This window comes from Ruditapes philippinarum, unplaced genomic scaffold (genome assembly GCF_026571515.1).
Source record: "Ruditapes philippinarum isolate M1 unplaced genomic scaffold, ASM2657151v2 ctg1222_1_1_1_1, whole genome shotgun sequence".
In the NCBI taxonomy this organism is placed as follows: Eukaryota; Metazoa; Mollusca; class Bivalvia; order Venerida; family Veneridae; genus Ruditapes; species Ruditapes philippinarum.
In genome coordinates this window covers 483,733-499,035 of record NW_026864020.1, presented here as the reverse complement: position 1 = coordinate 499,035, position 15,303 = coordinate 483,733, and the positions used below count along the sequence as shown (strand labels likewise).

Genomic DNA, 15,303 nt, shown 5'->3' with positions numbered 1-15,303 from the left:
ATTGGGTCATCGATCCCGGTCATCATGAGCTTTTGTGAGCTCTGTTTGTAACATTTCTGTATGATCCGCCCGAACACAAAATGCAGGTTGCGCTGTCGAGTACATGTCCATAAAGAACTTATTGTGAAGCACAAGAAATGATTATTAACATTCTTCAATCTTCGAAGAGATTTTGCCAAAAGGATGAACTTTGAGCCGGAAATAGGTCACTGTACATCGGATAATGAGCACTCTAAACGTACAGTAACCTTCGACTTTATGAAAAAAAATTTAACCCTAATAAAGATTGCTATACCTGGAAAGGGCGTCGCCATTCAGACTGTAAGTCCATACATAAACCCGACTTGTCAATTTTCAAAATATGAAAACCAGTTTTCTTAAGTTTTCTTAAAAAAACTTCTTCAAATCAAACGCTAGAAAGCTGAAATCTATAGCCGAGTGTGTCATTAACATACGGTTAAGTGTGCAAACAGTTCACGTCCTGTCCCTTGCAGTACATAATGCTTATATATACAACTTCTATTACTAATGAAAGTTCATATAAGTTTGCAATAAAGTCAAGTCAGTGTTTGCTAGGATATAAGCCGGCCAAAACAAAAAATGAAAAATCATCCCCATTGCCTGTGAAAAATAATGGTGCGAATTATTGGTTGTTTCGGTTGAGGGAGACCTAGAGTGTTATTTTCTCTTGCATTATTTCAGACACAAATGGGCATCTTAGTAGAACTACCGACCTTCTGTTGGCTTGCAGAGTATTCCTCAAATGCAAATTTCAAAGACCATGTCAGGGGTGCGACTCCACATCAATCATAGGTCATCATATCGGAGTAAGCAAAGCATATGCACACCGTCGCTTCGTAGTGAAGCCTTAAGGTGGTTAAATACATGTTAGTGGTGGCTAAAAATAGTCCTGAAAACATTACAGTGGAAAAGGCTTTACATGGACATAACTTTGAGGAAGTCTCTGAACCGAAACATGCTAGTGATATAAGTAGTGAAACCTCCTATGAAGCTAGTTTTGGCTGAGAAATACTTTGGACAAAGTTATAGCTAAAAAAGTATAAATGATACATATGTCCGAAACAGAATTATAGTTGAAAAACCATTTTAGGGCAAAACCTTGTAAATATATCATTGAATTAGAACACGCAGCAAAACTTCTATAAGTATTTAAAGAACATGCGTGTGAAGTTTCTGAAAAATTTCAGACAGTGCGTGCTGAATGATATAAGGGAAAACTGAAAAGGCATTGAAGAGGCATACCTATGGGAACAATCATTGATCTTTATGTGGCATTTTCACAGGTAAACTAGCGTAAAATTACCACTTGAAAATGTTGTCCTTACCGAAAGATAAAGCCACGGCTACTCTTAATATTTCAAAACATTGTAGTACATGTATGAATCAAAGGATTTTTGTAGCGTTCTTTAAAATTTTCTGTACAATTGTAAATGAATAAATGAATACAAATAGAATTTGTTGGCATAGTATTTGTATCCTTACGCAGGTGATATGAAATTCATTTACTCTTTTCTAAATGTTTCTGGGAAAAACAAAATCAGTTCGGAATGTATGAATGAAGTTTGAGTTTTACTGTTTTACGGATGAATCGTTATGGAATATCAGTTGAAATTTCTGCGGAGGAAAAAAATCGAAAATTTACCTTTCCATTAAGATAAAAAATAGTTTTCCATGACATTTGAAATAACTTAGAAAGTATTAATAACATGACGATCAGCGTGAAAATGTTTCTTTTCTGTTTTTGCCCTAAAAAGATAAATAGAATACTTATCTGTTTTGATCAAATATATCAAAATGGACTTTAATTAAAATGTAATTTTCATATGGTATTTTTATAATAAAACAGTAAGTTATATAGATAAAAAGACGCGCATTTGTATCAAACGGTGACATGCCCCGTTTACAATTTGGATAATAAAATATATATGATAATGATTTAGTTCATTTTATTGTTTTATTTTGTTATACATTCGAAGACTTTTTAAATATCCGTGCCAAGTGAATACAGACACATAGCTTGTTATATCTTAATATTTTCTTATTTAAATTAAAATTAAAATAAGAAAGTAACGAAAACTACCTTGAGTTGGAAATGGCCTCATGTGACACTTAAATGATTCATAAAGCATTTTTTATTTATTTATTTTTAAATTGAGAATATGTTTTTAAACATACAGATGGAGATTTTATTAACACATAAATAATTATTTTAAACACTTACAGTTGAAACACAAATCAACATAACATTAAATTAATTTCTATTTGCCTTACAGAGTAAAGATCGCTGGTGTTAACTCGGTGCTCGCCTGTCTGAGATATAACATTAAGGGGCACCAACCGATAATACTAGAAATATGGCTTTTAATCTTAGGAGTGTCGTTATGGCTGACACTCGAACCAAAATTTTGGTCGCATTACACCGAAAACAAAATATGAATTAAGTTCATAACGATCTTGTTTGTTTAGGTGTCACGCAAAAACAATCAACGTTCATTTTCTATCAAGCACATTATTATATTCAGTGATAACTTGAACACATGTACAAATAATTAAATAAGATGTGACAAAAATAATCAAACACAAATGTTTACGAAAGAATTTTATTGCCTGATTAATACGATATAGCTAGATGTACAAAATATTTATCCATATCAGCGATATGTGTCTTGAAACTTTTTCTTAACATACATACATTTTCTTTAAGATATAGTATGCTCATTCTTGAGTAAAGTATTCTTGAAATTTAAAAAAATCTTATGAATATGCCTTATATGAATAAAATTATGAAAATGGAAACTGCACTCCATATAACAGGTGAATCAAAGTTGGTATTTTCTTTAATATATTCATATTGTGACCACCCATAGTGTTTTTAGTTTGAAATATTACCTATTATCTACTTCGTTTGAAGTCAAAACTTGTCCATTTTAGATTTACAAAGCAATCATCAATATTTTCTAATATCAAATTTGAGCATAGTATAACTTAATTTTTTTATGCAAAAGAAGTAAAAAATATTGATTGCCTATTTTTTCTCAATCTAAAACTTTATAATTTTGATACAAGTAAAGAAGACCTTGAAGTTTGACTCAGTGATTTCATTTTAATTTTATGCAAAGATGGTTCGATTCACGATTTTCCATATTCCATATTTTACAAACATGTTTTCATAATCCTCGTTACTGACAACGTATTTAACACGATAATACTACCAACTTATACGGGAAACGGTTGAATAAATGTCTAAAACCTTCTAAGGATATTTTTTTAATCTTTTGATTTCATTGTATATAAGGATCATAATTATTCTGTTGTAAAAAAATGAGAATGTATCAAATAAAAAGTATACACAAAAGATATTAAAATCAATGAAAGAATGACTGGTAAGATGTTTCTTTCCTTTAAAACAGTTCCTCATTATTTTAGTAAAGCTATGCCATGGAATCATTATTATATAAATAATAATTATGTAGTTATGTAAAACAAACTATGCTTATTATTCATGTAGGGAAATGTGATGTCGAAAATTTGTCATAGATATATTTTTATTTATATGTTAAGCGCATAGCACTATTTTTTTCATAGGTTTATAAGACTGATAATCATAGATAATCAGAAACATCAGAAATTTATAAGAAATAGAAAAAAAGAAAGAAATACAAAAAGCAAAAAAAAAAAAAAACAAACAAACAAATGCGCACCAACAGTCGGTATAATGTTTATGATTAATACATGGCATTGTTGTAGCTAAATATAATTAATTATGTCCTTTGTAAAATATTATGTAACGAAAATAAAGCGATATTATAATAAAGATCACTAAAACGTATTTTTTTGTTCTTGAACATCTATGATTTCTAGAAAAAAATGCCGAATTATTATGATCGCTGCGGGGACGTCGTCACCGTCGTTGTCGTCTTGCTAAAACCATAATGTAGCCCCTCTCTCAAACAATTTTAAAGGTATCAATAATAACCTTTGAATGCTTGCTTATCATGACAAGGCACAGTAGTTTGACCTAGGGCTTCATTTTAAAAACTATATTTTTGTCCCGTTTTTAACGCTTTTTAACTTAGAATTTCTAACAAAAAAAGCGTTTACATCGCATGCGGTGTTCTTGTTCAATTTCTGACTTTCATTAGAAATGTGTCCATAAATACAGGCATTCATGCTTAAAAATTATCAAATCACCAAATGATTACTTTTTAATAAAACTATCAAACAGCAATAACACGGAAATAGAATTTCGTGCATGCGCATCCTGCGTAGGACAAAAAAGCAATAACGAAATAATACATTTTGTCAGTGTTCAACAACTACTTTAAAGACAAGTTGATGTAATATAAATGATAAACTATTAATCTAGGATCATAGTTTAATTTGATAAATAACCGATGCAAAGGTGAATTTAAGTAACTTACTTGAACATTTCCGTACCTAAATGATGTATTCGATTCTGACATAAGAACCTGCGTATAAATTTTAAGTTAATCATATTTTTGTTAAAGGGTGCTGAAGTGCGTTGCTTAGATATATTTTTCTTTAAAAACTCTCGGTTAAGGTGCATGGAGGTTTTGTAAGTGTCATTATTAAATTGAATAATTTTATTTAATTAGAAGTCATGAATACATAATCTATAGGGCATATTCTCTAACTATAATCATGCTTAAAGGCTTTGATAAACGTGATTTAAAGTTATGTCAGCCGAACCAGTATGTTTGGCTTAACTGTTAGAGGTAAGTACGTAAAACGTGATTTGATTTTATGTGGAAATTATTTATAACGTATATCAGAAAATATGCGAGACTTTCAAATTAATGATCCAAAAGGTCCTAGAAAGGTCCTCTGTTTAAAGTATAACCAACTTTTTCATCAGTAACTTAGAATTGAATCAGCAAGGTGTTTAAGATAAATCTGTAATGTCCATGTATAACTTAATATCACACAATTGGTACTGTCAATATCTTTGAGGCAAAGTGTCAAATAGATGGATACGTGACCGATTGGGAAATATTTTGAACTAATTAAGATTCTGTTTACTTGTTAAACATATCTAGATCCTCTACGTTAATTTCAATTTTTCTTGGCATCACAGTCAAATCGGAAAAAGGATTAAATCCGGTAGCAGAAAACTAAAAACATGAACATGCCCTATCATATGTTCTGACCTGATGACAAGATTATGTTGTGTTTTTTTTTTGTAATCTAAATCACAAAGCTATTAAGAAATCATTTGCTTTTGTTAAATGCTATTTGATGAAATTATGTATTTTTTGCCTTCAGTACTCCCAGGTTTTTTTATATAGGGCGATGATATTATACTCTACGCAGACTGGGCATGTGCGAGGAAATACTACATCTGGTCGAGTTTTCATAGCAACGGACCGAGTCGTAAAAAAGTATTTTACTTTGACATAACAATGTCATTGTTGAGCTGATTTACATTTAGTAGATCATTCAGGATCATTGGAAAGTTATTTAGTATCACTGTGCCATGAAAATATACAAAAAATAATATATACGTAAAAAGCACTATAAAGCATACATATAGTCGAGTTATGCTAAATACACACTAAGAAAGCAGATTCCATTTTTTAAAGATACTATTAAGTGTTTTCTTCTTATGCTTGAAAAACATAAATACAACAAATTCATTTCAAAACGAAAAGTTGTCTAGATACATATAAATATATCTTTATACTAATTATGTGAAAAAATCAATATCCATTATATATACTATACACATAAAAAATACCCACACCAATATTATTAACAAAAAAATATATAATTCATTAGTAAATGAAAAGAATGGAAAAACAGACCGGAACATGATGAATGTTTATAACTAACACTGATTTAATGTCCTTTGTTAGTTTAAATAAAATATGACAACAAAAAATGTATTATATATTTCAAATTTCTGTATAATTGAGCCGCGTCATGACAAAACCAACATAGTGGGTTTGCGACCAGCATGGATCCAGACCAGCCTGCGCATCCGCGCAGTCTTATCAGGATCCATGCTGTTCGCTATCAGTTTCTCTACTTGTTATACGGTTTGTAAGCGAACAGCATGGATCCTTATCACATAATGTTGGTTTTGTCATGACGTGGCTCAATTATATTAGTGATGCGATGTATTTCTTTGGCCCTCAAAATGTCAAATTGAAATTGAATAATTAATTGTTCTGGCGGTATAAGGCATGATTTGATATACGATTGTCTATGTGTGAAAACCAGGCACAATTTACATGACTTAGAAAAACAAAGCTGTAAAACATTTGATTAAGTGCATAAAACTGATTCAGATATTGTTATATTTACTATCTAATATACCGCTTTTTCAGGTTGATAATGTGCAATTGCGACAAAAAAAAAACAATAGTATTGCAAGAAAAATAAGCAAGCAATAAACTAAATAATCAATGTTCTGTTTATATACAATATTCATCTTTTAGATATCGTTATAAACTGATCATTTCATGCATTATATCACCTTTTTAAAATTAAAAATGCGCTGTGATAATACTGTATCAAAAATTATAACATCAGTTAAAATTTCCGGAATCAAGTATGACATAAGTTCAATTATGATCTTTTTATTGTCATTGTATTAATATTATATAAAATCTAGTTAAATGACATAAAGGGTGTAAAGCTTTATTTGGTTGTTTACTTGATAAAAATTCCATAACAATGTTTATTTCTGATAATTTAAAAAAGCGGGTTGCGCAAAAAAGTTGCAAGTTAAATATTTTGTACGGATTTCTTTTATAACACCTCACAAACCAAACCAAAACACACATCTTAAATAGAACAATACGAATATAAAAACATCTGTATTTTGTAAAGTGATTTAACAATTGTCATAGTACATATAAATTGTTAAAGTATTACATCGTTGAAGCTTTACTAAAATAAATAAAGGTAAATAAAAATTTACAAGAAATCGCAAAAGTACTCATTTCATAAGGTACAAAATACTTTACTAAATCACGTTTTCCACACAAAGCATTATTTTCTTGAAAGTATGCCTTTCCGTTCTATTTACAGATATTGTTTTTTTCCAAAGTTCTACAGATATTGAAACATATCTGCCATTTATTAAGATATTACCGACCTTTTACTCTTTGAAGTATATAAGATACTCGGGGCAAGCTTGAGTATCGTGAAATATGATGAACATGTGAGGACTGGTTAAGCTGTTAGAAACAGAATCGTAAAGAGCATGCGGTCCTCCGTTTGGATTGGCAGGTGGAACTCTCATTCCTTGTTTCCCTTTTGCAAATACTCCAGTCAACACTTTGCATAAGTACATTCTTTTTATTCCACTAGCGTCCGGCTTTGAGTATGTGTTTCTACATGAATACTTTGCATGTAATGCGAAATAAACGCCGTCACCAAAATGAGTAGCTACAAAAAATATGCAAGTTAATTTCAAAAGGATTCAAACTCTGACGTTAATGCTGTCAGTGAAAGTTTAAGTAAAATAATAAAATTTTATCTCTTCAGCAAATGCGAAGACTAAATCGAATAAATATATGTTTAAGTAAAACAAAGTACAGAACGAATACTAGAGTTTATTGCATATTTTGGGAATCGTTGAATATTAATCTTTGCGACCGTAGTAATGAATACATTTTTGCTAGTCATAGACATATTCAAAACCCAAACATTACACTTAAACAACTTCAAAAGAGTTAATGAATTACAATTATTTATAGACAAAACGTAAAAATAATCAAGACAATGTTACACAGATGGATAAACAACAGATGACATTAACTTAAAAACAGTAGCTAATATTAACTTAAAGAAAACTGGTGAAAGGGTATTGAAAACAAATTAATTGTTGGACGCACTGCACAAAAGTAAGTAACACATCATCATTTATTAAAACGCAATTTTCGGAGCGATAAAGGAAATCGATATTCTCATCTCTATATTGCTAAATGCAAACGAATGTTAGAATCATAAGGTTGTAAATGTATTTCATAATGAATTCGAAGTGTCAAGGCGGATCTTTTTTTGAAACTCGCACCGAAATATTTTCAATTTGAAACTCGCACCGAAATCTTTTCAATTTAGTTTAAACTGAAATAGTTGTATTGTTAATTATTTGTCAGCGCATGTAGGAAGAAGAATTAAACCTTTGGTACGAGGTTTTCAGCATCAATTGGGGATTTCAGAACCTCCTGCAAAGTCATAGATATATGATTAACTCTGAATTAAACATTCCTTAGAAGTGTTTTAAGGTTAATGAAAAAAATAAAAAAGCTTGAGTAAATGCTTCAATATATTTTTTCTTCTCACCATTTTTGCCACAAAAACTCCTATTAAAACCATGTGCATTGATGCTGTCGACGGGATCGGCGCTGGTTCCATGCCAAAGCTGCCTTTCATTAATAGTACTTGGCGGGTTTTGGTCTTCAAGATGCTTTTTCTTGGACTGGTACTGTTCCCAGAGAACTTTGTTTTGCACGCGTTCAATCTTTGAGAATGAATAAAGGTTACAATACCGAAAGTAAATATTTAAAAAGGCTTGATTAATCTTATAAATTTTTAAGTGAGCTTGTGTAGCTAATGTATACAATGTCAGTAACATAATATATTGAATGATTTTGAATAGAATAAACCAACCATAAAAATTGTAGGTCCCACTCCCAATTAGTAAAAACGCTTTGATAAATATTAACCTTGACAACAGTATAATCATGCAATTGCTTATTTGCGTCTGTGTACTGTCCAGCAGAATCTTTGAATTGTTTTTCAATCGCAGTATACTCTTGGCTGTCAGCAAGCAAAGATACAACTCGTAAATTTCCGCCCTTCATATCGTCCCAGTGTGCAGGGAGTTCATAAGTTCCACCTGAAATATTTTGAACTAGGCTTTCAAACTTGTTTTATTATAGTGTATTTTTTTAAACATTCTGCTTTTTATTTCTTATCCATAGATGATGTATTTTTCTCATTCTCTGTCGTTCAACATATTACAATAAAAACAAGAAAAGCATTGATGCAAAGCATCAAAGGGCGTCCAAACAGCAGGTGCAGATGAACTAGTAGATATATGATGACAAGATATTCTTATAAACTGTTCAATGGTTCATTGGGTTTTACCAGAATTGTATATTACTTTTGAATGAACGGACGAAAGATTATTTATAAATTTGATCGGCATGCTAGAAATTAGAATATTACTTGTTATTTCTTTATGTTCGTGGTTATTAATAGCAACGGATATACATGTATACAATCATTTATAATCCATATGTGTAACGCATGATCAACACCATACTTGTGTAAATGTCCCTTATTATGTTATCGCTATTAGCGAGGACCCCCTCTTAATGAATCTGTTCACACTAAGTAACAATATGACACTTGTTATATTACCATGTTGATCATAATTGTTTATTATACAATAAATGTAATTTCTATTTTGATAAAAAAAATACAGATTTTATGAATATTGTTTTCTTTTCTTTTTTTGTGTGTGTTTTATGCGCAATTTTAATACTGAGTTTTTACGTTTACTACTATTTTAAGAATTCAATTGTCATAATGATCGACGATTATATTTAAGTCAAAACTTAACTGGAAAAAGTCAGTAAATCATGGTTAATCTTTCAATATATAATATTGTTTATTCTTAAACCATATACATGTACATTTGTATTTTTCTTTATCATTTTTTAAATTATCAATCAATTGAATAATTCATAAAATCTGATTTGTAACTTTGAATAATTCCTCGGAATCTTTACTAAACACGAATAACAAATTAAATAAAATGTTTTAAAGTTGATAGTGTCATATTAATGCCATAAAAATGTACATTTTTTCTCAATTATTGTACATATTTATTGTTTTTATCTCATATAGATAAAATATAACATGCGATTTGTGTTGTTGGTTTTTTTTATGTATAATAATAATCAATCAATTCGAGAGTTGATCTGTGTTTATTAATTATTGTAACCAAACTAAGTGACAAACATTCATTTTGACAAAAAGCTTATTTATCTGTAAAATATTTGTTCTGTTCTGTAACGATATCAAACATCTACTCCAAAACCGGGAGAGACCGGACAATAAACGTGTGGTACTATTCGCCAGTCATTAGTAAATCCCGGGAGAGACCGGGAATAACCGATAGGAGTACATCCCTCTATAAATAGATTTTCGGAATATTTAGGTCATCAACTCATCATTCTATTAACAGCTTTCAAATCAAATCAAATCAAAATTTATTTATTGTCGGTATACATATATAACATTTTCGGAATAACATACCATAATAACCCACTGTGTACTACAAAATGATAAGCAAAAATACCCCGAAGAGCGCGATTTAATTTATTGACGGAAAAGGTTATTTCATTTGAAAATGTTTGCATTGCGAAATTCTCCAGTTCGCCATTCATTGTATATATCGCGACTAATTAATAATCAAGCACCCTCATACCGATCGGAATGATCGGCTTTTATTATTGGCAACTATAAAAGGCTCGAGAAGTTGCTGTCGCCCTTTCACAAAATCTCATTTCATTCCAATAGGCGCCGCGCTTCGGCGCGGACGCCAACAACATTTTTGTAAATGACAATGAAATTAAATAAGTTATCCTGACTTGACAAAGTATGTATATATTGTACAAGTAGACGATATACAATGCTATCACATACCAATGCCGCGTTTGCGACTACGTTAAAATAGTATTGCACGATAGTGCATATATTTTGGTATGACGTCACTTACGATAAACAAATAAGTTTAAAGTGCCGCTTAATGTTAGGATTACGCTATAGGGGCATGAATTAAAATGAATCTTTTTTTTACTTAAAACAGTTTTTATTTTGGGTATGAGATATATAGAATGTTCTATTCGTTAATCACTTAATTTACTGAACTAGTAAAAATACAGTATATTTTGCGAGTTCAATATTATTCGATGTCCTCTTTATTATACGAGTATAATCATTTTAAAAATTGTTTGGATTGAAATATATTTTAAATTATTAAAAGTATTGCTTTCCACGTATTTATGTCTATTTTCAAGTAGAAGTTATATGTAGGTTCACGTTCTACGTTACATTCTATCATCTTTATTGATACAGGTTTCCCTGTACTTGTCCAAATCTTGAATAATAATGTAAATACAGTAAGAAAATTGGTAAAAATATTAAAAAGACTTAGAGCGTTCATTTATTACAATGAGTTTTGATATAATGTTAGTGTGATGATTGACGTCATAACGCACGCATGTTTTAAGAGTAGAACAAAAGTGGCGACGTCACCAGAACCAGCTAATCATTTGCAATGAAAACGTCTTGGCCGTGAAATTGACACCAGGTTAAATTGTTTGAGTATTCAGAAAAGCATTGTTTAACCTCAAAGATTCTGTATATATAATACAATATTTTACGGGATGCACGAACAGTCAACGAGGATATATATCTTTGCCAGCGCCGAGAATCTGTAGTGAAGCCGTTAAACAGCCCTTGCCTTTTAAGTGGTTTATTGACACATTTATGCTGGTAGTGACCTGTCACAGTAAGTGTATTCAAAACCAGTGACGATTTGTACGTGTTGTAGTAACTTCGTCAGCAACACAAAATGCGATTCTATAGAAATTCATATGAAAATTTAATTTTTAAATGTAAACTAATCTTTTATCTTATTTAGTGTAGACGATGTATTATCAAATGCCAGAACCATTATTTAACAAAACGTTTGGTGTTTTGCAAATAATCCATCAATATATTTGCTTTTGGACAACAGTAGTACATAAAAGAAATTAAATTAATGGATGTACAGTTAGAGATGAAATAATTGCTAAGAGCTAAAACTTAAGCCTTACATTCAAATATTTTAGGAACCTAATACCTCCAGCAGTTAGCTCTAAGAATTTTTCGAAGAAAAACAAGTCAACCAAGTAAACCCAGTAAAAAAAATGTTTTCAGGAAACGCATTGATTCAACTCCAAATAACGACACTGATTAGTAAGGGCATCGTCTTTTTTACTCGTTTATGTTTATAATGATAGGTTATCCTTTTTTCAACGTTTTCAATGAATTAAAAGAACAAATAAGGTTAAAACATCAACAGTGTTCACGAATGAGTTTAATATGGAATGCTAGCCTCCCTTGTTGATCTTTGTTTTTACATTTTACACTCCTATGAAAGATGGGATTTTGTACCGTTCTTATCACAAATGTTAATTTGTAAAAATGTTACCCTATCTGATAATCAGATTTCAGTTTCAAATTTTTATTTACAAATTTAAACATACAATGTATCAAAGTAATTAACAAAACCTTTTACTACTTCCTTCCTGATGACTTTGACTTTATCTGAAGGACTACTTTCAGGATACTCTTCCATTAACGCAAAGTCAATAATATAGTCATTCCCGTCTATGCTAACAAAATAGAAAAAAGATGTTAAAGCATTACGATGTTACATGGAAAACACAAAACAAAACGTTTCAGAAGGTAAAAGCAGAATCAACACTTAATATACTGATGTATTCGAACAAACATTAGAATTTAAGTATCATATTTTTCTGTTTGAAAAATACGATTTGAAGTAATTGGAACAAACACATTATCCTTCAAGTTAAAACAAAGCTGGCAAAAATAAGTTAAGATTCTAAGGTTTCATGTCAAAACAAATTTGTTTCAAAAACAGCCGTTCTTAATGACTTTTAAGAAGAAGTGCAAAGCACTAAGGACCTCATAGCATAAAGTTGACCGACAAGTCAGTCAAAACCATTTATTTTTATACACGGATACGACTGAAAAAAACGCAACGAAGAGAAATACTCTTCCACTTTATATTTCAACGAATCTTAATATTCCGAAATAATGAGATCAAAGAAGTTTATTAAATTATGAATTATTTTTAAAATTATGAATTTCTTTTTAAAATATTCCAATTAAATTTCACGATATTCATATTTCAGATTTGTATCATTATCATTTGTATCATTGAGAACTTAATATATCCATCAAGATAAATTGATTGCAAATTGTGAAGATATTTTTACATTTACTTGACATTCATCTTTAAAATACATACACGTATTCAACCGTATCTTTTTGTTGTTTATAAGCATTTTCTATTTCCATATTTATGTCCTTTTCATATTGTAAAACCTTTTCACCAGTTTGTGAAACTTCAATAAAGCACCATTGTGCGATGTTCTTTAAATATTCCATTCGCTCCGCATCCCTCAGCAGCCTTGTAGTAGTTTATGAAACGTAATTGTAAAAATATATTTGATATATTAAGTACAATACAAATGCAATATCCCATTTGGCAATGCAAAATCATGTTCATATCATCTTATAACTGTAAAATTAATATTTATATTATCTATCAATATTTAAGTGACATTATGCTCATTTTTGGCTTTCAAACTCAGCTTAATTTGTAATAAATTACAAAAGATTTACTTTTATAGTGTATTTTGAAATAATAAATGTTTAAAAACTACTTTAGTTATAAAAAGACTGCCACAATCGTTTCGCAATTGAATAGTACAGGTATATTCCTAATTAATGCACCCATATTTAAATGGTATTTACATATGTTCTCACCATTGGTTGGTCATTTTAATCCAATGACACAATGTAACCAACGATGGAAGCGAGCAATCACAAAAGGTACGGTTACGGTTTTAAACAATTTTATTATTATATGAATAACGTTAAGAGGAAAATACTTAAACGAAATATCTATGAATTTTGTTAAGAATGTAATTACTGGGATAGTTTATCGTACAATTGAAATTTATAATTTGACGTCTTATGTCAATTAATGCAACATTCTATACTTGAAGAAAATTATAAAAATGTATGTACTTAGTTGGCAAGAATAAATTTGATTTGCAGAGAATAGAAAATACGTGAGCTGATCATTAAGTTCGTGGACAACGTAGCTTTAGGAAAAGAGAGTAGTTCTTCTTTCCTGGAGTTTTTTCTATACTTTTGGAGATAAACACAAAATTCTATTACAGCTCTCTGCTCAAGAATAATGTCTGACGTCGCATGAGATGTAATGTAATGACGTTAACGTCATTTCCGTATAACGGAGATTGGCTCTAATTTGAGTTTAAAATAGAAGTTTAAGTTGCAGAATAATTTCACATTATTCAACTGCGGTGATTTCGAAACCGATGGTTACCGATTTAACGTATATATGACGGGTTTTTTAAGAACTGAATTTACATGGTGATTTCTTAAAATGTATTGTAATGGTAAAACAAATAAATCAGAATACAATTTATTTATTTTGAGTGTTTTATTAAATCTATCAAAGAATTTAATAATCAGCCCCCGTATGTTAATTCTATCATTAAATCGTTTCTTTTTTACAGTTCAAACATAACAGATCAGGTCGCTTAGCATTTATTTATTAAAATAATTATTATTTTTATACCTTTGAGTTTTAAATATATTGCACTCTGAATTATTTTCATAAAGAATAGTATTAATAATGACCTTGCCAAAACATTTACTTACTTATTTATCTTATCTGAAGCATGCATTACGTTTGTTACTATTCCTGCAAGCTTTATAGTTGCTTTACTTTTATCCATACTCATTTGAACATGGCATTGGTGGGCTATTCCTTGTATTTCATCAACCTTAAAGTACATTATGTTATATATAGTGTGTGTGTCATCATAATATTTTATCAATGAATGAATCCTGAACCGGTTTCAGTGTGTGCTTGAATGAATGTACTACTGGACGGTACCACAATAACAGATTATATAGGCTGAATCTATGTAATTTGACAGGGATAATATATAAAAGAAAATATTGTTTAAATACGCGACATTTGATCAAGTGAGAAATATTTTAAGACTGTTAATATAATTTCTGACACCTGAACGTCTTCAAGCTGACGGATTGTGTGATCATCGATAATTTTTGTGTGCATTTCTTTTTCAAGAGAGTTCTCAAGCTTTTTAATAGCCTTGCGTATGATGTCCTCACTAAGAGCAATGATGATGAACGAAACAGAGTTGTAATCTTGTGCAGACTTTAATTTCATATTACCATTTCCTTCACTAGATCCTGCTATGCCAAAAACATCTGAAAACAAAATTATAATTATTTTATACTTAAATTGTGTAAGGATATTTGGGGCTTAAATTAACAGCTTTTTAGGACAAAATTTCTTTAGGGATTCCCTTTTCTCTTTTGCATTTAAGTATGTCACTTTTCAAAAATAATTCTTTTATAATTGTCATAATGAAAATAAGTTTTTAA

The 15,303-nt window shown here is 30.1% G+C and overlaps 1 protein-coding gene across 1 annotated transcript in view; it reads right to left on the bottom strand.

The window, feature by feature from the left end:
- Window positions 1-5,057: 5,057 nt before the first annotated feature.
- LOC132724120 (protein mono-ADP-ribosyltransferase PARP14-like) overlaps window positions 5,058-15,303 on the bottom strand; it is a 34,955-nt gene continuing 24,709 nt past the window's right edge. The window contains exons 26-32 of the mRNA XM_060708933.1: window positions 14,918-15,126; window positions 14,548-14,672; window positions 13,103-13,264; window positions 12,340-12,443; window positions 8,718-8,890; window positions 8,312-8,512; window positions 5,058-5,153 (exon numbers count right to left, since the gene is read on the bottom strand). Coding sequence (XP_060564916.1) covers window positions 5,058-5,153; window positions 8,312-8,512; window positions 8,718-8,890; window positions 12,340-12,443; window positions 13,103-13,264; window positions 14,548-14,672; window positions 14,918-15,126 — 1,070 coding nt within the window. The remainder of the gene's footprint in view (window positions 5,154-8,311; window positions 8,513-8,717; window positions 8,891-12,339; window positions 12,444-13,102; window positions 13,265-14,547; window positions 14,673-14,917; window positions 15,127-15,303) is intronic.